The sequence below is a fragment of the Podarcis tiliguerta genome, assembly GCF_965153285.1.
Source record: "Podarcis tiliguerta genome assembly, chromosome: 2".
NCBI lineage: Eukaryota > Metazoa > Chordata > Lepidosauria > Squamata > Lacertidae > Podarcis > Podarcis tiliguerta.
The window spans coordinates 81,739,856-81,767,757 of NC_139535.1; the positions used below are offsets into that span (position 1 = coordinate 81,739,856).

Below are 27,902 nucleotides of genomic sequence, written 5' to 3' on the forward strand. Positions count from 1 at the left end.
CAAATGGACATGTGATGCTCATTGTTATAATTCACTGATTTAATGAAAAATTAATAGCCATTGATAATGAAACTCACTTAGGACTTAAGCTGGTGCAGTGACACAGCTTTATTGTCTGAAACTCCCCCTCCCACAAATTCACTTTCAGTTAAATAGAAATAGTAAGATGCCTTTATTAAATTGCCCCCCCCCCCGTCAGCATTAAGTATCCTTCATATATAGCATGGTAGTGTTAAGAGTTTCCTGGAATTTTAATTAATGTGATTTGAATATTAAAAGCAAGCTCCCTTCCAGTGGATTTTGATTAGTTTTGAACTGTCAACTTCTGGAATGCACTCATGGTAGGCATTAAACTGAACAGCACAATAGAAGGCTAGGAAAGATCCCTGCCACACTCCAATCTTTCGGCGCTGCAGAAGTATTGCTCTTCTGTAATCAGCAGGAAGCGATCCTTTTGCTGCGCTTTCACATAACACTACATTACAAATCTTCAAAGCCCACCCCCATTACAAAGTGGGCGTTGTGATACTGCAATCCCAAATCAAGGTTTCAACAGTTTTCTCCCTCTCATGTATTTGCTGTTGGTGCACTTTCACTACTGTTTATTTTTGCTTCAGACTTTCCCTCCCCTACCTGTTAAAACCATTATGAAAAAGGCATCGACTAGCTTTTCAAAAGTTGTGGTGGGGAAAAACTGCATTGCAAGGCATGTAGCAGTGAAACAGCAGCCAGCCAGTAGGTTGGAATCCTGTCAGTCGGCTATTGGGCCTGTTTCCTTACCATGCTCCATTATACTCCCCTTGGGCAGACATCCCAACTTCAACTCAACTGACATAGCTTTCCTTTGGGCTGCCTCTTCCCGCCTTGAACCTCAGCCTAGCTGCTCATGGTGTTCGCTGGCAATGCTGGAGGCTAAAGTTTGGGTCAGTCTGGGCTCCCTACAGTCCAGCACCGTTGTTCTCTCATCTTTGGCAACGTGCCCTAACAACACCATAATAACATGGTGAACAATCATCTTGCAACCCATGCACATCAAGAAATATGGAACATTATTCCTTATTGCAATAGTTAACTGTGGCTACATTTAAACTCCTGGATGTGCCTCACTTGCTCAACAGGTGATTTAGGCTGCAAGCACGTAGTCACTTAGCAGGGAGTAAGCACAACTAAACTTGGTGGGACTACCGAGGAGGCATTAATAGAATTGTTCCAGACTTCTACAACCTGAAGCATGTTGTGTGACTACAACTCCCCTGATCATTGGCCATGCTGACTGGGACTGATGGAAGGTGTAGTCCGTTGATGACTGAAGGGCAGCAGCTTGCGGGAAGCTGGGTTATACTGTTAATAGTCCACAGTCAAATCTGCAAAAGAGATTGACACCCCGCCCCGGCCCACAGAAGCAAAGCTGATTAAAAATATTGGCAAATTCTATGCAAATTATCCATGGCTTCTCAAGAGGAAGCACTGCTGTGGAATTGCATAGTGCTGGAGATGGGTTCTTTAGGGACAAACAGGATTTATTTCTTCATTTTCTATTTGGCACTCTTTCGCTGAACGTGGATGTGTTTCCAGTGCAGGATCATTGATGGGTAAATGCTATACATAATTTATAGATTATTTGCAACAAAACTCTCAACTGCGGGCATGTTCCCTACTGTGCAAGGGTTACTGCTGCGCCTTTATCCTGAAATTGGCTCTCAGGCTCATGCAGTTTATTTATTATGAGTGGTTTATTAAATGCCTGTAATTGGCCAGACAACTCAGCACATGCATTTACAAATGCACTTAATTTAAAATGTTTCCTGAATGTGTGAGGCCTTTTGTGGAGATCTGAGCAGAGTCTATACAGTCAATAATGCGGTGGTTCTAGTCTAGTGAATAATGTGTTGAAATAATGCATTAATGCAAGCTTTTGCTGCTATAAATGTGTTAACCCTTAGGAACCACAGTTGGGAAGCCACAGAGTGACTCCAATGGCTGTTCTGGAAGCAATTAATGTGAGATGTTATGCAAATTTTGTACCTGGTGTTTGTTATCCAGTTTTTACCCTTAAGAAATTACTTCATTTCTCCTATACCAGTTTGTGGTTTTTGTTTTTTTGTCTGTAGACATGACATCTAGGATATATAGAGCTCCCCCCTACCTGGGCCACTTGCAAATTGTTGAGAGTCTTGGCAGACCACATAACTATTTTTCTTCCTGTTTAGTAATTGTAATACTTGGGGTCGTTCCCCATCTTGCTCCCAGCCATGGCTCTATTCCTCTGAGGAAGGCAGAGCCTCTTCCTGCCATTACTTCTAGTCTGTCCTTCTTGGCAGACTGGTGGACTTTAAGAATGATGGAGCAGCAGTGTGTGTCCACTATTCTTAACACACTGCTGCTGCCTCCCTGCTGCCCCCTGCCACCCCCTCCTGCCCCTCAGCTGTGGCCAGATACCCTTGTTGCTATGGCCTGCCCACCACTACCATTGTGCCGGGGCTTACCTGGGCCACCTCCAGGTGGCAGCGTGGCTGTGGCGGAGAAGCAGGAGGCAGCAGCAAGCACCTGGCAGGGATGAGTGCCTGGTGGCAGCAAGCAGCATGTGCACAATGGCACTGCCACTTACGGGAGCTTGCCGCCCTGAAGGCAACTCACCTCATCACCTTATGGTTGGGCTGGCCCTAATTTTAACTATTGACGTAGGTTTCATTAAGGGTGGAGATTATATTGGGTAGTCCTTCTGGAGACCTGAGAGATTTGCCATTCTATTCTTATTCCTCCCTTTCATTATTATTGAAGAGATCATACTGCTGTGGGTTTCTCTGGAAGAAAGAAAAATCTTTTCCAGGCATCCTGCTCCCCAGTTTAAGATGTGGGTGGAATTTGGATGTTGTTGTATACACTTTTTCTGTGCTCTGTGTACTTAATGAGCTCTGCAATTAATTACAGTAATAAGATTATTGGTAAGAAGTGGCAGATTTAGAGAAGGATGATTAGATAATTAGAGATAAATTGCTGTTTGTGGGACCTTATTGAATATGTTCTGCAGATTGTCTGGCTTTGAAGAGATAATTGAGTCGCTGATTAATGAGGGCTTTGGCAGCAGCCCCGACTACAGCTCTTCTCACCTGGGTGAGACCGTGACTGTCACCATGGCAAAGAAGTGCAACCTGGGGGATGTGGAATAACTTTACTTTCAAACTGTAATGGTGGAAGAGCTAGATAAGGAAGCTGGAATAGCTTGCCTGTGTTTCAGGATAAATTAAATGATGGGACATTTTTGTTTTTACTGCCCTATTTCAGCAGGCTTAAAAGAATGTCTTTCCATAGCAACAATGTCTACTGAGGAATTCTGTGTGAGGGAATTGCCCAAGAAGGGGAAACTGGTGACTGGACAGTAGTTACGTAAATTTTCCAGGGAGGGCTTCTTAAGGAGTGGTCTTGCACTGCCTCCTTTAAGCAAGCAGGGAGCAGCCCTCTCGCAAGGAGGCATTAAGCACCTTGTCCACATCCTCAAGCCTTGCAAACTGAAACTCATCAAACACAACAGGACTAGATAGTGTTCTGGATAACTTTTGAGATTCATCTGCTATAGCAGGGCAGGGTCCTGGCAGATGCAAGATTCTATTCTAAAAATGCTTCGCAAACAAGTTACAATGAGTTACCAGCAGTTTTACTGCCCCCTGTAAAAGGCCCTGTACTACCTGCAAAAGCTCTGCTGGATGTCACAGGGAGAAAATAACATAGGCTTAAAAAAATTATTTCAGATGTTTGATGCCATCTACATGGTGATGGGACGCGGGTGGCGCTGTGGGTTAAAGCCTCAGCGCCTAGGGCTTGCCGATCAAGAGCTCGGTGGTTCGAATCCCCGTGGCGGGGTGCGCTCCCGTTGTTCGGTCCCAGCGCCTGCCAACCTAGCAGTTCGAAAGCACTCTCGGGTGCAAGTAGATAAATAGGGACCGCTTACTAGCGGGAAGGTAAACGGCGTTTCCGTGTGCAGCTCTGGCTCGCCAGAGCAGCGGTGTCACGCTGGCCACGTGACCCGGAAGTGTCTTCGGACAGCGCTGGCCCTCGGCCTCTTTGAGTGAGATGGGCACACAACCCTAGAGTCTGTCAAGACTGGTCCGTACGGGCAGGGGTACCTTTACCTTTACCTTTACCTTTACATGGTGATACCAAATCATCAGTTAGAGCACATATGTTTGCCCTATCCTTTCTTTCTTTAGTAGTTCTTTTTCATAATGTAATTCTGATGATGATTTTTGTGTTGCATGATATTTAGAATTTCTTTTCATAGGACTTGTGTTACTATGACTTTATCACTTTTTTCTTAAAGTGATCATGTTCCTTGAATTCTTCTTTCTAATTTCAGTACCTATAGCTATCTTTGGGAACTTTCATTCTTACTTCTAGTCAGCCCTGCTAAATTGTATGTTTTAAGATTGCAAACCTCTATCATTTGTGTAGCTGTTTGAAAATCCTTCAATTTTGTTTCTGAAGCTGACAAATAAGACAGCAATATATTTGCTTCATAAGAATTGACTCCTTCTCAGTTGATAATCCTTTGCCATCTCAGAATACCACCTATAGTTGATCAAATTTGTAAGCCAATTTAGGCAACTTAGAGGGGGAAAGTGTGTTATAAATTTTGATTTCAATAAAATAAACAGTACTCTCATGCTAGAAAGCATATTTTGACTCTTCCGTTGCCAGCATTTTGGGGCCTGTGCAAAAAGAGAAACTGCCATGGGTACAAAGGCATTCTTGTAATGCCTCTGAATGCCAGCTGCTGGGGAACAATTGTGGGAGAGGGTGCCCATGTTGTCTTGGTGGGCTTCCCAGAGGCATCTAGTCAACCACTGTGGGTGGGAACAGAATGCAGGGTAGCCCTTGGTCTGATCCAGCAGGGTGATTCTTATGTTCTTAAACTGTATTTGCCAAAAGGTGAATGGAATTTACACAGCTAGTACCTTTTGTTACTGGTTGATAGCTGGTATTGATTTAAGTAGTTCTCTTAACTTATTTTGTCTACAGTAGCCAGTTGAAAGTGTTCTTTTAGATTTGCTTTCGTCATATCTCTTGGGTTCTTGAGATTTTGGTTCTCTGGTTTTATGTATTTTAGCAAGTGTACCACTCCAGAGTTAAACCAGTCACTCTCAGTAATCTGACTTTTATTCTGCCTGACTTTATGTCACAAACTGTGTGATCTTTAATACATGATTGACACCACTCCCTGCTAACCGCTTTAAATTAGTCACATATGAGTCTTTACTTTTTTCTGTACTCTGAGCTCTAGTGAAGAATGTGTGCCTTTCATATGTAACATTTCTGCTGGGTGCACAGTACGCTGCAGATTTATTAATCAAAACTTGTGTCACCCCATTGCTTTATCTGCATTGTCATCGAAGTGAAAAATATTAAATACCTCTCTTGCTTCTCCACTTGCCACATAAAGAAACCATGCTGGCTAAAGTCTCTTCATCTCTCTAGTCTGGTCCCCTAACAATGCAGTACAGCTCACATTCTCCAGTTCTCTGCAGCATGTCTTTCATTTGACAACTGTCCTGGTCCATTTTTCGCTTCGCCATTTCATTTTCAGTATCTTTTTGAACCCCATGTTACTTTGCTGATGCAAACTTTGTACAGTAACACCACAGGAGACCAAAGTCTGCCGCAAGAAACCTTCCCCCAGTACTGCAACTGTTGACAACTCCTAAACTCAAAATTTATACCGCCTTACAATGCTTCTCTCCTGATATTTCCCAGAGCGGCTTCTTCTGTGCTCATACTAATAGGGTATTTTGCTTTTTTCTCCTAACACAGTTGGAGCACTGCTGCCTTAGACCAGGGCTTGTGCTTAAGGACTTATACTGGAATCTTTCCAGCTGTTTAGGAGCAGGGTTGGGGAACCTGTGGCCTCCAGGTGTTGTTGGACTACAACTCTCATCATCCCGCAACAGCAGAGCTTAGCTCTCTGTGTTTGGAGGATCCAAACATAGTTGCTCAAATTAGCAATTCTGTTCCTGGAAAATTCTATGCCTTGCGTTCCATTATTTATTTAACTTTATAAGCTCCTTCTCTCACAAAAGTGACCTGAAGCAACCCACGAAAATAGTGTAAACACTGAAAACAATTATAACAAACACAAGCAAAAACACATCTATTCAGATAAAAGATAGCCAGCTCTGGGAGGAGGTGTGTGATTTCTCAGCTGCAGCAGGCTTGGAACAGGTGAAGGTCGCATGCCTCATCAGAACCAGGTGCTGCAATCAGCATTCAAAGCACCAAAGGGAAGCAGAGCTGAGGTGCTGTGTCTGCCTAACTGAACCTCAGCTTGGATTCTCCTGGACCTCTACGGGACTGTGCTTTGGGTTTGACTCTGGACTATATCTTGCCTGCTGGACTTCAGACTTGGCTACTTGGATTGACCCTGAACATTGCTTCCTGACAGTTGGACTCTGCTTGTGTGGATTGACCCCCCTCAGACTCTGAATGTTGGACTCGGCATACTGACCAGGTAGGCCAGAGATTCAGGATAAAAGTGAGGGTAAAGAAATGTATCTTCAGCATACAGCAGAAATTCCACAACTTAGGGGTTGCCCTAGATATCAGCCTCTCCCAGTGGTGGGAGGTGCAATGAAGAAGACTTTTCTTCTTTGGAGGTTTTTAAGCAGAGGTTGTATGCCCCTCTGCCATGGATGGTTTTGTTGTGATTCCTGCATTGCAGGGGGTTGGACTAGATGACCCTCAGGGTCCTTTCCAACCCTGCAGTTATATACAGTGGTACCTCAGGTTACATACACTTCAGGTTACAGACTCCACTAATACCTCAGGTTAGGAACTTTGCTTCAGGATGAGAACAGAAATCGTGCTCCGGCGGCGCGGCAGCAGCAGGAGGCCCCATTAGCTAAAGTGGTGCTTCAGGTTAAGAACAGTCTCAGGTTAAGAATGGACCTCTGGAACGAATTAAGTACTTAACCCGAGGTACCACTGTAATTCTAGGATTCTACCAGTGCACATAATGTGGTGGTCAAGTCCTCTCTGTCCAAAAGGTGCCATAGCTAGTGAACCAACCATAGCTGCAAACACTCACTCCAACACCTTTAGATGAAGATGATTTTGTATTTCTAGTATGAACTAAGCAAGCAAAAGCATGCATAGGTAAGAAATGGTCGTCCAGGGCTAGAGGATTGTTGAAGGTACCAAGGATCCCACTTGGATAATTGATGTAGTAGTGAGAGGGGTCTAAGTATATAGTGTTGAACTGTTTCTTTAAATGTAAAGGTTCATCATTGTTTCACCCAATGTGTATACCTTTAAGGGGCCAGAGCAAGGGCCAGAGCAAACTAAGAGATCCAGCTTTACAGCTGTGAAGCATAGCAGGTGCTGCTGAGTTGCTTTGATTAAGCTGTGTCGAGAATTGGCTGTAGTATATAAGGAGCAGCACCTAGCTCTGCCTTTTACCCTGGGGATGGGTTGGTGGTTGGGTCGTGTTTGTTTGTAGATGTATTTGGTGTATAAGGAGTTTTTGTTTTTCTTATTAAAACCTTGTGTAAGTTATTTTTTATTCCCCCCCATTTTTATGTATGGTCTCCCCAGCAAGCTCTCTGCAGCGTTACTACACTGCGAAAAGCCAACATATAGATTTCTCCTAAACACGGAAGGCAATGCTAGCCAGATCTGGAGGGCACCATTTTGGCTACCCGATAATGAGGTGTCAAGAGAGATAAGGTGTTTAGGGTTAAGGCAGTTGCATAATGATGCTGCTTCTGGGAGGAAGGGGCTGTCAAAAGAGGGGGAGGCTAACCCACACTACCTGGATGGTTGTTTTGTACCTGTCTTGGTGGAGATTTTTTAATAATGCAACTATGTGTATAGTTTTAATCCTATCAATGTTCCACTGTTTTTTAATTATTGGTTCTTAGCTGTTCTTAATTTTATCTGCAAGGCACCTTGAGTCCCTGTCAGGGAAGATGGCAGGGGTATAAATAAATATATAATAACAATATAACAACAGTGTCAGAGGAGAGGCACAGCTGCAGGGTTGCAATGAAAATGACAGATATGGTTGAGTGTGCCAGTTGTCTCTGCACAGGAAAGCTACACATCCTTTTTGGTTTTTTTTTTTATGTGAAACCAGCCGGCCTGTTCCAGAACACAATGAGAATGGACATGATCCTCTGGAAAGCCACACAGCTCCCATTTATCACAAACGAGCATCCACAGGGGGAAAGTTTCTCAAAGAATCATGCTCGGCATGCTCTTCTGGAAAAGACTGGGAAATCTGTTTCTGGAAGTGCTGATTTCTGCCAGCTGGGGGCTGTTTAATTTTCTGCTCATCTCCCCAAAAGGCAGAAGCCAGCTTGCATCACTTTATATCATGCAATCCTGCTGGGAAATTAACTAGGGAAAGGCAGAGGTGATGAAATACAGGCCACACAAGGCTTGCCTGAGTCACCGGCCTCTTTAGTCACAATGGTTTTGAGTTCTATAGTGCACAAAACATAGGGCTAGCAACTCTCCCCACCCATTTCCAGGGCAACTCCTTTTTGGGCTGCGTGACAGATAGAAAGCAAGTGAATTTTTTACTCAGCAGGAAGTTGATGAGATTCATCCTCTGAATGTCATCCAGTCATGCTCAGCATTAAAAGTTCAGAATCCTCTCAGAAATAAAAGTTGGCAACCCCACAAGAGGCGGCCTTAGCAAGTGGAGGTGTAGGGAATATGGCAGTGCAGCATTTGGCTCATACAAGGCGGCCATTGTAACAACAGGATACTGTAAACTAGGTGGGCCATGGGCCTGATCCAGCACGCTCTTCTGATGTTGAGTTTGGACTTCAGGCTCTGTTAGGTCTATCCCAGTTTTGGAACACTCTTTTGTGATAGCACAACCCCATTTTTTACCAGCAAACCTAATGATTGGGTATTTAGGATGTTAAATAGCTTTGATTATAAAAGAAAACTGAACCCATGGCATACATAGGAAGATGTGGATTGATCTGCTGAGGATGTGTAGGAATGGAAACGGATGATCTATCCTCTCCAGCCCTATGATGTCTATCTTAAACTTGAAGCACGAATGCAGCTTTGAGCAATGCAAAATATCCCCCCCCCCAATGTTCAGTGGATTCAAAGCGACCCCCATGGCATGGTCCCTCCTTGACCTGCAGGAAGACGGAATGTGGCTTTTCTGTGCCTGATGTTGGCACCAGGCTTCAGTGGAGGTAATGTCAGGATAAACCCCTCATTCGTTTCTCTTGTTCTTCCTCCCTTTGCCAGCAACTGTGGGGAAATGCTGCACAAAATGTCCACATCATGTCATAAAGCCCTGGCCCAAGAGAGTGAGCAATGCCAAAGAACATCCGCCAAGCAGTTTGTAATGAGAGTCCAGGTGGGTGCCAGACACAAAATCAATGTGTCCTTCAGGAGTGTAGCACATGCAGGAGCTGGAGAGCTGTAACAGGAAACGACTCAGAACACAAGCTGAAATTCGTGTCCTGCTGGGGCAAAGATGGCCAATAGCAAGGCAGGATGTGTCAGCGATTGCTCTCCCTGCGCATGGGGGTTGGCACAGAAATGTTCGAGAGAGAGGATTGGAAAATAGATCCTTACTGTCTTGTAACAAAGTTAGCACAATGGTGATTGCTCCAAGCAGATTAAAACTTGGTTAGATTTGCATCTGCCCTTATCCACCTTTAAACAAATGTTCCCCATGAAAATATTTAGGCTAGAATAAATCATAGAAACTTAGCTTTGCAAATAAGTGAATGTTCTACTCACATAGTTTCAGAAGTAACAGCAAACAAGTCTCCATCTTTTGGCAGTACAGAAAAAGTAAATAAGAAAAAAGGTTCCAAATGTCTTTAAAAGAAAAGTACTTACAAAAAGGATCATGCAATCTTTGGGTTAGCAAAGATGCAGGCTTTAAAAATCTTGCTTTTGGAGAGATTCAGTTCACTTGGGTTTTTCTTGCAGCTTAGAGTCATTGGTTGCCTGGCTCCTTGCTCAAAAACAATACGGTAGTAGCCTTTCAAAAGTTTGAAGCTATTTGCATGCCAGCCTCATGCCATGAACCTTTCTCATTGCTAACACATTCCCTTTCCCTGCATATTCCAAATGGCTGATTTTATGCTTTAAGCAGGGATGGGGAACTCATGTGGCTGTCTGGAAGTTGGGAACAATATGTAAATTGCCTTGAGACTAATGTAGACAGAGGTACATAAATTCATAAAGTAAAAAATGAACTACAATTCCCATCATCCCTAAATATTAGCTGTGCTTGCTGGGATTGATGGGAGTTGTAGTCCAACAACCTCTGGAGGGCACCAGGTTAGCCACTGCGCTACGGCTTCTGTTTAATCATGAAATGCGGACTTGTATTGGACTCCTTGTGAGGCTTTGCCAAAGTCATCCATATGTGATGGCAGTGTTGTGTCATAGCATGGGCAATGGGAAGCGCTAGTAGAAGCAGCCAGTTCTGAAGAAGAGTCTGTTCAACTCCTTTCATGGTTGCATTATTTGGTGCCACTTAGTTGCTGGTTCATAGAATCATAGAATCATAGAGTTGGAAGAGACCACAAGGGCCATCGAGTCCAACCCCCTGCCAAGCAGGAACCACCATCAGACCACTCCTGACATATGGTTGTCAAGCCTCTGCTTAAAGACCTCCAAAGAAGGAGACTCCACCACACTCCTTGGCAGCAAATTCCACTGTCGAACAGCTCTTACTGTCAGGAAGTTCTTCCTAATGTTTAGGTGGAATCTTCTTTCTTGTAGTTTGGATCCATTGTTCCGTGTCCGCTTCTCTGAAGCAGCAGAAAACAACCTTTCTCCCTCCTCTATGTGACATCCTTTTATATATTTGAACATGGCTATCATATCACCCCTTAACCTCCTCTTCTCCAGGCTAAACATGCCCAGCTCCCTTAGCCGTTCCTCATAAGGCATCGTTTCCAGGCCTTTGACCATTTTGGTTGCCCTCCTCTGGACACGTTCCAGTTTGTCAGTGTCCTCCTTGAACTGTGGTGCCCAGAACTGGACACAGTACTCCAGGTGAGGTCTGACCAGAGCAGAATACAGTGGCACTATTACTTCCCTTGATCTAGATGCTATACTCCTATTGATGCAGCCCAGAATTGCATTGGCTTTTTTAGCTGCCGCGTCACACTGTTGGCTCATGTCAAGTTTGTGGTCAACCAAGACTCCTAGATCCTTTTCACACGTACTGCTCTCAAGCCAGGTGTCACCCATCTTGTATTTGTGCCTCTCATTTTTTTTGCCCAAGTGCAATACTTTACATTTCTCCCTGTTAAAATTCATCTTGTTTGTTTTGGCCCAGTTCTCTAATCTGTCAAGGTCGTTTTGAAGTGTGATCCTGTCCTCTGGGGTGTTAGCCACTAAAAACTGCATTTTGTTTCATTGGTGTGTACATATCATTGGTGTGCTGACCCTGCACATTTAGAGCTATGTGCTCACCACCACTGATGGTCTAGGGTCATAGAGGCCTCCTGCCTGCTAGCCTAGCAAGACATTCTCTCTCCATATTGAAAACCATTGAACTTCCACCTCACTTTATGAAGCAGCTCAAGAAGCACGATGTTGAATATGGGAAAGAGATGGGGGTGGAGTGGTGGTGGGGAATGAATCACACTTCCAAGGTTTCATTTGGTGTGCTTCTATTGCACTTTGATCCATCCAATTATCCGAAAGGAGCCTGACTTGCAAAAAGGGCTTTAAATCCAGCAGACCTAGTGTGAAGCAGCACTCTGATACCTGTGGTTCTTGATGCTGGGTCAATGAGGAAAGGCAATGGGGGCAAACCTTTCAAGAGATGATGAACTACATTGATTGGTACCTGCCAGCTGCTTTGCCTGAAATAGACTGAACAAGGGAGGTGTAGCAGCTGCAGGAGGAGAGAGTCGCTCTGCCTTGAATTCAGGCACTGCAGCGCAGACGTGGGATAATTGCCGAGGAATGGGTGTACAATGGCTCTCACTGATGTCTTCCTAGGCTGTGGCCTCACTCCAGCACTACAGCAGTGGGTCTGTGCATTGCTCTGTCCTAACAGTCGGGTTGCCTCTGGCCAGCCAATGGGAAGGAGACCATTAGCCTTCTTCTAGGTGCTGAGGTCCCTTCACCCCCAATCTTTTTTTTGATGGGGCTGCCCCCCCCCCCAGTTGATGGGCATTGCCATTCAAAAGGTGTGTGTGACCCACATCTTCTGATCTATTGTGCATGGTGGGGCTTCCCAGGGCCCCCCAATATTTTATTCAAGTTGGCACCCCTGCCTGTGACCTAACACACAAGGAAGTTTAGTCAGTCGTGTCCCTGCCCACCCTCTCCTCATGCCTACTTAGGGGGCTACAACTTGCACGCCATTGCTGGCTTGTCATTGCTCATCAAACTGCTACAGGTCCATGAACTGTGTGAAATGCACAAACCCATTGGGAGAGAAGCTTAAGTAACAAATGTCCACTGGCTTAAACAGCTAAGAGTGTGCAAGGTGGGTCTGCCTACAGAGGATCCTCCTGTGTAACAGCTGCCTTTGGCTAGAGTTGCCCATTCATTTTCTGCCTTCTTCCCGTAGGAACCTACCCACCCCCTGTTGTTGGTCTTTAGTAGCACAAAACGGTGTGGCTTCCCTCTCATTTTCACCTGGGTTTCTCTGAGAGCATTATCTGGCCTCAGCAGATTGCTGTCTGTAGTGGAGTTTGAATTACATGGGTCACTGAGCATTAGGCTTGCTCCTCCGCTGCATAGCCATTCTCTGGAGCCTCATGGAGGATTTGGAGGGAGGAAGAGGGAGGCTCCTGGTGCTGATTAGCTAGCAAGAGAGGCTATGCACCTTCTTCATTTTTTCTCACATGGTAGGTTTTGCACAGCGCAACCCCCCCCCCCCCACATCATGATATATTGCCAGGTAAGAATTATGAAACTGATATCATTATATGGACTTCAAACCGGTTTTGGACGACATACTGATATATCACTCAGTCTGCTGATTTAAGATTGTCTAACACCAGTGCTTTTTAAAATGGGGGTACGCGGGGGTATGCATACCCCTAAACATTGTGTGAATCTAAGTTTGGCCTCATTGGGGGGGTAGTATTTCAATATGAGTGGGAAAATGAGAGTACCCCTAAACATTATTTTTTTTTAGAAAAAAAACATTGTCTAGCACCATGCCTTCCCCCAACAATACTAGTCATCATTAGGCTCTTGGATTTCTTGAAGAACCTTTCAGCAGGAGTGAAAGGATCATGGTACAGATCTGGAAAGAGGTGGATCCTTCCTGTGCAGTCTTAAGATTCCTCTGCTATGGAATGCCATGTGTTCGTGTGTGGCTGCATGCTGGCTGAAATGTTGTGCCTCCTTTCTCAAGTATGCTGAGAGAACTCCTTTCTGCAGTTCAACAGCCCTCTGTGTGTAGGCAGCACAACTTTTTTGTACATGTTAACAAAGAAGTAAAATAAGGACACTATAGAATTTGAAGCGCTAGATTTTATAGTTGCTCCTCACACGTCCACACACACACACACACACACACACACAAACAAAAAAAACCTACCTCTCTGCTTACAAAGTTTGCAAAGCCAGCCAAGAAAGATGACCTCTTATGCGTACCAAAAGCGAACAGAGCTTTTTTTCTGTTGAAATTGCTTTATTTTTTAATCCATAAATATTTGTTACTGACAAAAGTGGAAAAAAATCCTTAAGACTCTAATTTTTTTTTTTTTTACTAAACCGGTAATAGTTTTGTTTACAGTACCTACAGAATGTGCTTTTACAGGTAAGTATAACAACAAGGATAATACAGAGAAAAACAGTCAAATACTGCTGCCTTGAAGCTTAATGCGTAACCAAGAGTCTGTGCAAAGATACAGATAACAAATGTACTTTCTTGTCAGAACTACTGAAGAATAAACATGGATTCCATAAACTGGGCTAAAGCACAAAGAGGGCTGGACATTCAACCTTCCCCTCAGGAAATAGCTATCCCCCAAATTAAGCTGGTTACAATAAGATTTGGCTTCCTTGGAGAAGAGAAACTCTTGCTAAAGGATTCCTTGTCAGCTTATGGAATGAAGGCTTGAAGAAGCGACTGCAAAGCATGTGGTTAGAGTAACAGTAAGGCGCAGTTCTACACCATTGGTGAGAACTTCCACAAATCATGAAAGGTCACAAAAGAGACACCAAATGCCATTTTCGCTAACTAATGAGATAATGGACTTTTTAGTCCCCCCCTCCCCAGATTTACATAAATATAGTAAGAACAGAATATGTCTGTCTCCCTTCATTCTCACAGGCCTTTGGCAGATGAAGTATAATGTTTGGAAATGATTCCACCTGCTGCCTCTACAACTCAGTGAAGACACCTCAGAGATGATGCTGAACCATCCGGTTGATTAGCAGTAAACATACAACATACAGGTAGCTATTATTTGAGAACTGAGCCAATCCAGAGTTATTGCTGAGATGTTTCTGGGAGAGCATTACATTAGTTTTTGAAGTTTTAACCCTTGTGAAAAATTAACACAGGGAATTGAGATGGTTCCAGTGGAGGTCTGCTAAGGAATCTCAAGCTGGCTAACAAGTCACAGAGTTAGAACTGTTATCTTTGTTAATGTTCCTCAGCATCCAAGAGATGGTTTATTGTGTGAAATGTGCCTTCCATACAGTCAGGGTAGGCCAGGATGACTGATATCGTTAGTTGTTCTGAATCAACAATCATTGTTTCCTGAATAGGAAACCATAGGGCAGGGCTGGGGTCCTTCTTCTTCTCCAGGTATTTATGGACCAACTTCCATCAGGCCCAGCCAATGTAGGGTCAGGGATGATGGGAGTTGTAGCTCAGCAACACCTGAAGGCTCCAAGGTTTCCCTGCCACAGGGTATTTTAACCACACTCTTTTGCTCACAACTTCAAGGCCACTCTCATGTCACTGCATGGCACCCACCTCTGCATTGCCAAAGATGATAATGTTTGCACATTGTCACTTATACCAAGATGAACTAGAATCGGAGGGCTAATTATTCCAGGGCTTTTCTCCCTTTGCTTTCAGCTCATTTCAGCCTGTGATTAACTTTTGATTTAACATTTGACCATGGGAAGAAATGAGAATTTGAAGTGTGCTAAGGGGCTTGTATCTCAAGGCAAGAGATTCTGTAAAGACGCTGGGCGAGTTCTTTCACCACTCTTACCCCCCAGCCCTGGGGCACCTTTTTCCTTCATACTCTCTTGCCCTCCAAACAAAACCCAGAAGAAGGATTTGGCTGCTCGATAGTTGCTCTATGTAGGCTGTCAGCTGGGTGGCTCACAGGCTGCATTGTGCACGTTGTCCAGAAGTGCAGGTAAGCAAAAGCAGCATATGCAGTTCAGCCTAACTAGGGGGAGAATGACTTCTTCCCCTTTAACCCTGCAACACCTTTGAAAACCAGGGAAGTTTAAGAAAGGAACCCTAAGACATACACACAGGGGGTGGGGAGCTGTATAGCTATATTAGCCCTGTTCAGTGAAATACAAGATTGCTTCATTTAGGAAGTGACATTTCCTGTGCATGCAATTAAGATTGTTTTCTGTTTCACGGACTTCCTTCTGTCTGTTTGTTCTGAGGATTGCACTATTTTACGAGTTCATCTTGAACTCTTTCTCATTCTTCCCAGTCTTGTTATGTACTTGAACCCAACCCAGCAGAATGTAATGCGGCTTGGGCTGTGCAAGAACTGACCTACAGGGGATGCTATAATCACAGGAGGAACCAACCAAGGCAGCTGTAGGACAATCTACACTTGCAAGTCACAGGCCAGAGAGGTGTTGCTGTTGGGTTTTGTCTTTCTGCCTTACCCCTTTCCCTGGGAAAACTTGCTGTTTGCTGCTGAATTGGAAGAAATTTTGTTCGAGTTCCGGATTAGCGTTTGTTTCGATTCAGCAGTAAACAGTAGGTTTTCCTTGGGAAAGAAACCTTTCAGACTCGTGACTTGAATTCATGGGAGAAACGAAAGTGTGGATGGGCCCTGTGTCAGGGCTTGCTGTTTGTGTACACATAAGATATTGATTTCATGTTAGCCATTCTGGAAAATTTTGAAGGTCAATGTGATAAAACGAAGGCTAAATAAAAACTAAAAACGGAAGGGCACACCTTAAAATGTGAAATTTGAAACCAGCAAATATGTTATACAGGGATACTTCGCAGGGATCTGTATTTTGCTCTGGTTCCCTGTCATGTGTGCAGAAGTTGCTGAACATACGTGAAGCAACTAAAGGGGGGGGGGGGAGGCTGTTTTACTGATTTTGGGGGAAGAACTGTCCATGCAGCCAGAAGTGCCTTTGAAATCTGCACTGTAGCTGCTCACTCAGCTACACAGACAAGCTCACATTTCAATTAAAATTGGTTTGCCATTAACTACAAATCTCTCCCGAATCCCACCTCTGGCTGCATACATAGTTTTTGAAAGCCCTGTTTTTTTGTGTAGAGCACTTGGATGTTTTTGTTTTAATAATCAAGCAGTATATAAAATTCTGTCAAGTAAACAAATAAAAAAATATTCATTCTAGTTCTCCATGTGAGTAGACTTGCATGAGAGAGCTAATGGGGATGAATGTTCTAGCTTTGTCCTCTGTCGCTGTTGGGAAGGGCAAGTGTTTCTGATCTTTCCCATTTTAATATGCATATGTTTGTGTGCCATTTTCCTTAATGTACACATTTTTGCAAAGCAGTTTCACCCATACATGCCTTTTTATGCACACTCCTCCAACATATGCATTTCTGTATACATTACTTGGCTGGACAACTGTGTTGCAAAATGCAGAGAACTGAATTTCTAAGGTTGGCTATGTTTTGGTTCACATATTGTTTCAGAAAGTATGAATTAGGTTGGTTCACCTTTAATCAAATGTCTCCCTTATCATTAATCCGCATTCTCATTGCCCTCCATAAGTTGACGGCAAATGTCTCCACCAGTAAACTGTCCTACTCATGTACGCTCCCCATGCAATTTAGTTTTAACTTGATTGGGGAGCTTATGTGAGCTCTATCCTTCCAACTTAGGGAGCATGACAGCAACAACAGTGGTGGTAAGGAGCTGGGATACATCCCACTCCAGCCCACTGTTTCTCGTTGTGCGAGAGGTTCACAATCCAGTCATATGGTCATGTAGCTTTGTGGGGGACTGCAGTCCAAGTTTCCTGCTGTCTGTGGCCTTTGGAACCAACCATCCATAAAGCAACCATTTATCTGAATGTTTTCTGGAAACCAGCAGGTTAAAAAAACACACACACCTTCCAAGACTTTGTTGTTCTTATCAGAGTAGGGGAATTAATACTGAAATGAGAAGGCTAAGGAGATGGCTCTGTGTTAGGCAGAAGAAATTGAACAGGTGAGATTTGATGATGGAGACCTCTGCTTAGAGGAAACATGTCCATGTGGCTTATTTTTGTATTTCCCACCAAGCTAAAAGCTCAGATATCACACCTGCATTGCAAGTCTTAGTTGTCCTGCTGCAGCACTGGATTAAGTCAGGGCTCCTTTCCTTCTCCCTGAAATCACTGAGTAGAGCTTTGGTTAAACCTAAGCAGGAACTGAGCCTTTACAATCTCAGGAGGAAGAAAACATATGGAAGAGCAAGATGTAAAAAAAAAAAGATTGTAAAAAAAAAAAAAGTTCATTAGCACACCTTCTCTTAGGGTTAAGATGTAAAATTCTCTTAGGGTTAAGATGTAAAATTCAGGTAACTGATAATATTTGTATTAATCCTACAGGAACACCTGCTACTACTTGGCGATACCCTGCGAAAACTTGAATGGCTGCAAAGTGCTGAAATGAACATGTGGGTCCTGCTTCAATGGCAGTAAGTAGTGACTCATTTCTTGCCTAAATGCAAAGGGTGGTTCTTATTATCTTGAAAGCCCTCAATGGACTGAGCCCAGAGTACTTGAAGGAGTATCCTTTGCAGTATGATCCTACATGCTTCTGAGGTCAACTGATGAGGATTTCATGTGTAGTTTGATTCCTGGCTTTAGCTGAAGCTGATTTTGGGGAGAGTGTAGGAGAAGGAGAGGCTGACTTCTGCTCGTGTGACGGTGGGTTTTGCCCTCTTTAGTAGAAAGGCAGGGATATAAATGGGGGGGGGGGACTTTACTTAGGCAATATGTAGAAAATTTGGTATTCTTAGAACTTGAAGGACACTTGGCTTATCTACACTTCTCACAAGGTTAGTGCATCAACTCCCTCTGTCTCAAGCAGCATGGGAGCAACCACTAGTTTTAATGGGCTTGATATTAGGCAGCCTTACATCCAGATGTAAGTGGCTCTGGGACTGGATGCTAGCTGAAACATCTAACTTCAGAGCACAGTTGAGACAAAGTAATCAGAACCGCTTACTTCCCTCGTCCACCTATCCTATAACACCTCTATGAATCCATCGCGCCAAACTGCAAACAGTTGTGACTCCATGGAGATCTGACTTAGGGTAACACTAGGGCTCTGCATTTTCTTCAGAAGACTTGTACAGAAGGATGCACTGGTGATCTCAGTAGGGTATATGAGCTGTTGGGAGGCCAAGGCCTGCTTTGTATAGTATGCAGGCAGCATGGTTGCGCCACACACAAAAGGGCACTTCTGCAGCGTTTGAGGCCATGCGATTCCCATAACATTGCGGCAACTGAGTGGTTTTGTGGTCACACAGCTGCAGTTTGCAGCAACAACCACAGTGCTTGCATCCTGTATAAAGGCGGCCCAACAGGCAGGAAAGGAGACCAACAGTGCTTTGCAGATTATTATTTCAGTAGAACAGGCCAAGAAGTGGCCTGAAAATGAGCCATACAATATTGGACAACAGAACACCATTCTACTGGGAAATGTACAGAGGGCCAGATTTGTGGCGACCTTTGGGAAACAGAGTCCCCCTCAGTTCTACTATAAGTGCCCCTGTGCTCTCATAACTAGGCCTGTCTTGTCTATCTGTAGCATTTCATTGCTTGGGTCTGTATCCTTCCTCCTCTCCGATGCCTGCTTCACCCAGGTAACCAATGGTGCATTGGTTTACATCATGGCAAATCAGAATGACACACCTTGTATATTTGACAAACCATATTCAAGATGGCACACAAGACTTTTGTTTCCAGAGAGGTTCTATAGCAGACCCTCTCATTTGTCAACAGCTTTTATTGTCCATAGGGTTGGCCACCAGAGATGTTTGAAGATGACTATGCTCAGCATAAATTATGGAGAAAACTGCCTCTCCCTTTCCCGCTACTGTGTGACCATACCTGTGTGCATTGCAGCTAGTGACAAACACTTCAGAGTGTATGCCTGTTGCTCAGGAATAGAACATAAGCAACGATGGCTCGTGACCTTTGCCTTCTTCCCTTCTCAGCCCAGTTTCTGTTAAGCAAAGTACAGTGTTTCTTATGGCTCTGATCTGTGGCCTACGAACACAACACACCAATGAAAAGCAGCTCTGCAGTTGCTTTTGGCTGGTGCTGTACACAAAACTTGATTGGTAAAAAGGGACAGGATATCACTTTTCCAATGCATGCCTCTCTGAAAAAATGCAGAGAGAAAATAAAAGCTCATGAAGGGAAATTCCTGAGGCTGCCCAGTGAAGGCCACTAATGTCAGGAACTATTGTTCAATGCACATATTTAGACTGTTTAGCTCTGTGGGATCCTATTTAATGCAGGGGCTCTACATCTCATTGTGCAGAACAGGAGCAAGACCTTGTAGCATGGGGATGCAAGTACGCAGTGGAATGAGCCAATAGTCCATGGTTTTTACACAGGCTCAGCCACTGCATGTAGCTGTTGGAACAGAGGTCAGGACCAGGCAGGGAGATGGGGTGTACATGTCAATTAGAATTTACATCTGTTCCAAATATTCAAATTCCAACTAAAGTTGGACCTACAAATATTTCTTGGAAAGAGTTTACAGACACTCAGTGTCTAATTATCACTGCACAGTGGCTGTACAATGTGCCCAATTAGTATACAAGAGGAACAAGCACCTGCAGGATGAGATTAGGATTCAGCAAGACTGGCAGCCCAAAAATGTTATTGGGCAGGAGGGATGAAAAGAAAAAGCTTTTGAAAACTGTATCTTTCCAAGAAATCCTGTAAAATAACTAGCCTTTCTGAAGATTTCCCAGGGGTAGCTGAAAGCTGCAGGCTGGCAAGAAGCCAAGCATAGATTGAGCTGTGATCAACTTTTCATGGCATGACAATCAGGCTACAGCTATTCCACATCTCTTGCAACTTGTCTATCTTCGACCACATCCTGGATGTAAAAATGGATGCGAAATGTTGGTGCCTCTTGTTGCAGAGAGAAGCAATTCTGTCCCATTTCTTTTTAAAAAAATATATTTACATGTTGGGAATTTACATACATGAGGATGGATGGAAGAAGTGGGGGGCTGGCAAACACCTATCAGCAGAATTGTGCTTATAAACAAATCCACCTCACTCCTTCTACCACCCTGGAGGTTAGCAATCTTATAGGCACTGGAATAGTTCTGTTCTACAGTTACCTGTAAAACAATGTGGTTTTCCAACCGTGGCAGGCATTGTCACACAGTCTAGGGTAACAGTGCTTGCCACTGGAATTTGCCCAATGATCTGGAAGAACCATGCTTAGGTGGACTGGAGTTTTTACTTTCTGTCTTAGAGAATGGACCTTGGCTGGAACCGGCCTCAGTCATGACTGCAGCTGACAGTCCTGGTAAAACTAAACTTCTGCCAAGCACTAAGATCACAACCGAATCCCATTACGCCGGATTGGAAGGTTTGTCGATTTGGCCATATTACGCCAATTTTGTGTGAGATTGTTGTCAGTATGTCTTAAAGTCCTAGCCTGGCAACCCTAGAGAGTAGCTGCAGGCAAGCCCTTGAAAGGAGCCATAATCTGAATGGCTTTCCTTGACAGAAACTGGGCACGTCAGGACACCTTACCTGCATCACCTCTCCCTGTTCAGGTTTTGTTTTTTCCTCTTTATGTCAATAACATGTAGATGAATTTCCAAAACAACACAGACAGGACTGTCGGAAGAGTCTGTCTTTTCAGACATAGAGTTAGAGGTTATCTTGGCCATAAGGCCACTGCAGTGTAGGGCACTGAAGCCACCCCGGTCCATAGATGGATTATCTACAATGCACAGTGTCTCTGATCAAACAGTCACCTCTGTCTTGCTGGCTGTGCGGTAATGGTGGTGGTGCCCTGGGATATAGTGTAGCTGCTCCACTGTGTTGTGCCGCCGGGAGGCAAAGGCCTGGCGCTTGGCAGACGTTTGGTTCATACTCAAGGTGTTGTACAAGTTATTTGAGGCACTGGGATGGGAGTGCATCTTAGTCATCCGATAGCGATCCAAGACAGGCGTCGAAACAAAGACGTCTGAGTGTGACAAAGCCCGCGACATGGACTGCTCTCCGAAACCCGAGTGCTCTGGAGACAGCAGTGGGTCTTGGGAGTGGAGGCGCTCGGTGGATAGCAGCTGTTCGTCAGAGAGGATCCGCTCGTAAGACATGCTGAACTCCTCTGGCATGATCCTCTCTGGGGACAGCACTCGGTCCTGGGACATGGCCCGCATCACGCGGCGCGGCCGCTCCCTCTGAGTGGTCTGTTTCTGGGAGAGCTGGATGACGTTGAGAGGGAGGGTCCCTCTGGCCGCCAAGTCTGGGAGGTGCCTCTTTCTGGAGTAATACTCCTCAGCTTCCTTGTCAGCTGGGTGGAGGAAGGAGATGGGAAAGATAACGTTAAGGCTTTGCAAAAGTGTCAAGCAAGGGTGGAAGGCATTTTTTTTAAAAGGTATGTCAATATGGTAAATGTGCAATGCAGGAAGTAATCTAGAGTGCTGCCATCATGCAGAACATCAATGGCTACTCCACTTGTGGAATATACAATTTTGCATATGGAGGATTTTTTTACAAATCGCAGTAAAACCCCTTAGAGTGGAGTGGAGCTCAGCAGCTCTTTCCCACATCTTTATTAATTGCCACTTCTAATAGGGATGAGGAACCTGGGGCCTTCCAGTTGCTGTTGGATCCCCTCGGGGCCAATGACCAGGGAGGTGATTGAGAGATGGCCGGAGGGGCACATGTTCCCCATCCCTGATTTATAATACACTATTACAAAAACTATTTAAACTGCTAGGACAAAAAAACTGCAGAAGACAGTTATATTCCCTGTGAAATATTTCATGTGCTCACTGGTGCTTAATTTCAACTGAATTGGTTATAGAATCTGTCCCCTCCCAGGTCACGTTGCAGCACTAAACTATGGAAGAAATGGAAGGAGGGATGTGATGGAATTTGCTACAAGTGGACCAAATATCACACTCGCCCATAATCAACTTGTCTGAGCTCTTTGCAAAGCGGCCTTGCTTGCAGCAACTCTCTGGATTTCCCTGATACCATTTTTTTCTTTTTTAAATATGACAATATTTGTTCCAATACTATTTAATCATCACGTTTGATCTGCTCACTGGGTGCTGCTGAAATGTGTTTTCACTTTAACTTTGTTTCATTGATTCACTGTTGTTGTGACTATGTTGGCATTAACCACCATTAACATTCACTGCTTTATTGTTAACCTGCCTCTCACTTTTTGCCCCTGTGACTTAGGCAACACACACAGAAAGTGCAGTCATTGTCTTTCGTCATAATGTGAATCTATTATATTAATGTGAATCTGATGCATAGTTTTATAATAGACAGCTATTTTTTCTGTGATGCTGTTATGCTTATTACTTTTCAATAATAACACATGCAAAAATAGAAACTGCATTTTTTGTTCTCTTTTCTGGGCTAAGTGTGGGTGGGGTTTTTGAGATGTGGTGGAGGAATCATAAACTCACAAGTGCCCCCAAATCTGTCCTGTTCTAGAACTAAGTTTTTTTTGTTGGTGGGGAAATAAACAGCACCCCCAGTCAGCACCCCAACAAAATGCATTTACCTCCCCCACCACCATCCATCTTGTATCAGTAAATCTTCAAAATGCATTCATTTTACAGTTCTAAGAATGACTCTACTCATTATCATTCCTATATATACATTCAGCTAACATGAATTTCTCTGAATCATTCTGCAAAATCCCTACCCATCAACTTAAGCCACTTCCCCTACAATTCCAGCAGAGTGAAATTCAGCTTCCCATTCCCCTAATTTCTGAACATATAGCTTGCTTGCGGTCAGTGCACACACCGTCCTTCATAGGTCAGTTCAGGCATGAATTACTGGGACCACATACACGCCATACATCTAAAGCACTATGAATACCACTTTAAAGAGTTTTTGATTTCCCAGAATTCTGGGAATTGTAGACAGTTAAGGGTGCTGATCAGTCCCTTCCCATAGCTATAATTTCCAGAGCGGTTTAACAATCAACAGGGAACTCTGGGAATTGTAGTTCTTTTCAGGGACCCTTAGACTACAGCTCCTATGGTTCTTTGGAAGAACCCATGATTGTTTAAAGTGGTGACTTTAAATGCATGGTGTGAATGGGGTATGGGTCCTCCCTGGCCATCGGATCCAACAGTCATTCTGAAGCAGAACCCAGCTAAAAGTTCATCCGAGGGTGGTTTACAATATAAAAACACAAGAACACGTAACATGTAACAAACAGAAACAACCACCCCTGCTAGAGACAACAACTTCTTCAAAAACACATAGACATACATACATAATTTAGATTTCTGTTTTAACCTAGTCCAGTTATAGCTCACATTTGCAGCACCTCACTCTGTATTGCCCTTTACAAGGTTTCACTTACTTTGGAAAGCACAGTTAGTCCAAGGGGATCTTGCAGTGACCATCAGACTGCTAGAGTTAAAGGGATGAGCAGAAGCCTCCTGTGATGTATCTCTTGCGGGGGCTGTACCAATCAGACCACAGGTGGGATGTCAACATAAAGTAATGCAAAATTGTCACATCGGAGGAAAGGGCTTGCCTAGAATAATCTCCTGGACATGCTAGTTATACAGCAAGTATTTTATGCATGGAATAAAACATTTAATCCCCTACCTGCAGTCTGAAATGGTATAGTCCGGTAATGGATATATCCAGTGGGACTTCTACTTGTCTGTTTTTGCTATTAAAGCTTAAAGTGTTTTCTGCTGAGCAGTATACACAACAAAGAGTTACAATGCTGTGCTCCAAATACATATGGATCAAGAAGAGTACTGGCTGGAAAAGCAACAGTGGGAGGAGGCACCTATTCTGAAGCCTTCGCATTGGATAAATGATTGAATACCCGAGAGAGCATAAACAGCATTATCAGTGATAAGGTCAAAGCATTAATCAATAACAGACTAAGATGCTGTGAGGGATACTTGGTGGCCTCAGTGAGAAAGAGGGCTGAGCTGAAATGTAAGCCCCAACTTTGCAGTCTCATTTACAGGCTGTATAGCTGAACCTGCTATACTGGATGGAAAGAGTGGACTAAAAAAATGGGCAAAGTTCATTCACTGTGCCAGGAAAAGGGAGACAGAAGTGCACCTTTGTGTTTCCAAACAATGTGGGGATTCCATGCTGTGCTACAGCTTCCCAGCCCACAGGTGGCCCCACACATTGCCTGGGCAATTGGGCAAACGTCACAACTTCCTGCGCAGTAACTTGCAAGACACAGCTAAAAAATATGGAGAGCTGCAACTATAGTGCACCTGCGGCCCTCCAGACCTAGAGGGCCACATATCCCTCCCCTCCCCCATCCCTGGCCTATACATCCCTGGTCTTCGGACACTGAGCCAATTCATAGTGCTAGAAGCTAGGACAGTCTGCCTCTGTCATCCAGGCAACTGGGTGACAGAAGCACACCCCCTCCACCTTCCTAGTGACTCGGAGCACAGTGTAAGAAGATAGGCTGAGTTACTCCACTCAACTGCCTTGGCAATTAAACTCTTCTCCCTATAGCTGCTCTTGGTGTGCTGCAGCCTCACTTCCACTGAGAAGTCTGTGAATTGTCACAGAAGAAAAAAAGAAAATGATGGATACATTGTGAAGGATCGGGCAGTAGGGTATACCACCCTGCCCCCCATATCTGCCCAAAATTATTTAAGTGGCAATACTTTGGCTTAGGCCTCATGCCAATCTAATGTCCCTAATGCAGTGAGACAAATCAATTGCTACTGTTTGGACCAGGGTATTTAGTTCACAATTTTGGATGCAGCGACCTGCCCCAGAGTACACAGGAAGAGCTAAAAATAGCAGGGATCTATTCGGGGAAGGGGCGTGTCAAGGGCTAAACTGCACTGTTCATATTCTTGAATTAAAAAAAAAAAAGAATGGAAACTGGGTGGGCTTTAACAGGGAGGGACACTAAACATATGCTTGGTCAATACGAAACAGCCTAGAAAAGAGGCTGCTGGGGTGAGATCTGTGCAGATTATCCTCGACCCTGGTGTGAAAGAGCAAGCTCACTTCAGAAGGAAAGGACAATGAAATAAGGATCACCTGGCCAAAGATTCTAACAGCAAGAGGGGAGGACTTGGGGTGGGGTGGCTTTCAGCCTAACCATGCACAGTGAGTAGCAAAAGAATGAAATGAGCAGACACCTACTTAATCTCTTCAGGGAAGAATATTTACTTGGGTTAGTCTTGATTGCAGACTCGTAGGATGGTGGGAGGTGGGAGAGGTTCTGGAAAGACCTGGAGAAGGACAGATCATAGGGCTCAGTGGCAGAGGTGAGGATGCTGTTCATCCGTGGCTTTTCTGCAACACAGGGAGAAAGAAGACTTCTATAGAAACAGAGCCATAAGAACAATGAAAGAGCGCTCGGCGTGCAGTAAGTTCGGGCACACCCATCACATCACCCAGTCTTGCACTGAGAAGTAATTCAAACTGACACCAGCCAAGCTGCAAACAAGGAACCCAGGGCTTTGCTTCTTCAGTGTCCATTGCAATTATTAATGAAGGCAGAGTGTGCTGATACAGAATGCTTGCTCCTTCACCCAACTGATGCTAAGAAGACAGGCATCTCGTTATGTAACTGTAAATGTAGGTGAACAAGCCACGGGCTGCTCATTTCTCTATTCCGTTGGCTCCATTGCAAACACAGACATGAACAAACGCATTTGTCTGCTGAGTCCAACTAGTGGGCCAGCTGCTTTTCTGCTTTCTTCTTGCCTGGGCCTTGATCTTGCCCAACGCTTTTCGGCCTGTGGGTACATTTGCAAACCGGAGAAACGACACACGCGCCAAGCACACACTACAACCCGTTCTATTGACCACAACAGAATGCTCCTTTCAAGCCTAGTTTCAGTGGGGTGGAGGAAAAAGATATTGCTGGCATCTGTGCACTTCTGGGCACCAGTTTCACAACCCCTGCTCTCTAATCTACGGAAAATGCACTGAGTGCAGCTCAGACCCATGTTTCATTAACTGCTTGACCGGAGCAGAGAGAAATTCCACCTTCCTCCATCAACACCCACTCCCCTAGGCTCCTTTCCAATGATCACCTCCATCTCATCTTGGAGCCTGTGCCATTGGAAACAGAGGCAAACCAACCAGCTTGCAGAAAATTTTAAAATTCACACTACAGCAATAAACACTCAAGATAGAGCAATAATGCGTAATTGAAGCTTTTTGTTCCAATTCTTTTATATACTCTAGCAAACTGGCAGACCAGTTTGAAGGGCATATTGAAGGTCCTCCTTCCAGTTGCCAATCACCCTCTTGTGGAGATTGCTGGTTCTACCCCTATCCCAAAAGAGCCTTTACCCTTCACTTTCCCTCTCCCAACTCCTAGCCTCACGGTATCCCCATTTCGGGGAACTGGCACCAGCCATACCTGCCTTCCCTCATTTTTAATGCTTGGTTACACAAATGGTCCTTCATTACTCATTTTTGAAAATTCATTATTAAAATATTATTGCTCTTAATTACAGTGATAATGACCATGATTATATCCAAAGGGAGCCCTTAGGTGCTTTCAGTATAAACGTGGTGTAATTTTTCTATTAACGTGCCCTGTAATTTGTCATCTCACCATCAGAGTTATTTTTAAATACGAATGACTACAGCTCTGCTTGGGTTGCTGGAGAAAAACCATGGCCACACATCAACACAGAGTGCAGGCATGGCCGTATGTGTTGGAGAATGGCCTTTGCCTGCAGACGCAGCATCTGGTGGGATTAGGGGATGACCCCACACTTCTGAGAAAGCTACCCGTAGTATTTTGCAGCCTTCTCCAAACTGGTGCCCTCCAAGTATTTTGAACCACAAATTCCACTATCCTTCACCATTGCCAATGCTGACTGAGACTGCTGATGGGAGTTGTAGTTCTGTATCTGGAGAATATCAGATTGGGTCTTTTGCATCAACCATGTCTCCTCTTCTATGCCTATAGGATGAACACCTCCCAGGTGTGGCAGCAGATCCCATGTTTGAAAGTTTCAAGTTCTAGCCTCAGCATCTTGTGCATCTGAACCCATGCCAAGATTCCAATATATATATACAAAAAGAACACCTGCTTAGCAATGGTTGCTTTGTATCAACAATCTTCTGGGGCAGCCATAGCTCAGTGGCAGAGCACATGCTTTGCATGCAGAATGTCCAAGATTCTACCTCTAGTACCTCCACGTCCACTGAGAAAGACCTCTCTCTCAGACCTAGCCAAGAATAGATACTATGCTGGGCTAGGTGAGTCAATTGCCTGATTCTGTATAAGGCTACTGCAACTGAGAATCATTGAACCCATAGAGATCAAAATGAACTGTGAGGCAGTTGGAGTCATGCTGTGACCAATTCACCACCACACTGCTGTCTATCATATGGTTGGGTAGGAAAAAAACTACAGTGGCTTGTGCTGATATAACTGAAGAGTGCTTCTTGAGTTACACTGCCACACATCCTGCCCCGAGTCTCCTCTGGCTCACAGGATTTGGACAGGGGCTACTGAGTTGCTGATCAAAAGCACAAGCTGTCAACAGGAGGACCTG

General features: G+C 44.3%; 1 protein-coding gene and 1 long non-coding RNA gene across 9 annotated transcripts in view; one reads left to right on the top strand and one right to left on the bottom strand.

Moving 5' to 3' along the window:
- Positions 1–4,299: 4,299 nt before the first annotated feature.
- Positions 4,300–17,830, top strand: LOC310672486. 2 transcript variants are annotated; one of them, XR_014508617.1, is made up of 4 exons: positions 4,300–6,499; positions 9,262–9,373; positions 14,288–14,412; positions 17,740–17,830. It is a non-coding gene; the product is annotated as an uncharacterized lncRNA (long non-coding RNA). The 2 variants fall into 2 exon arrangements; XR_014508618.1 differs by lacking the exon at positions 9,262–9,373 and having other exon boundaries at positions 4,305–6,499.
- A 912-nt stretch (positions 17,831–18,742) lies between these two features.
- Positions 18,743–27,902, bottom strand: part of SHISA6 (shisa family member 6) — a 257,501-nt gene continuing 248,341 nt past the window's right edge. For 2 of the 7 annotated variants that reach the window (XM_083429679.1, XM_083429681.1), the window contains 3 exons: positions 25,522–25,674; positions 23,738–23,839; positions 18,743–21,691 (listed from right to left, as the gene is read on the bottom strand). In XM_083429679.1, the coding sequence (XP_083285805.1) occupies positions 21,138–21,691; positions 23,738–23,839; positions 25,522–25,674 (809 nt within the window). In that variant the 3' untranslated portion in view covers positions 18,743–21,137. The remainder of the gene's footprint in view (positions 21,692–23,737; positions 23,840–25,521; positions 25,675–27,902) is intronic. The other 5 variants (XM_083429682.1, XM_083429684.1, XM_083429680.1 and 2 more) reach the window with 4 other exon arrangements.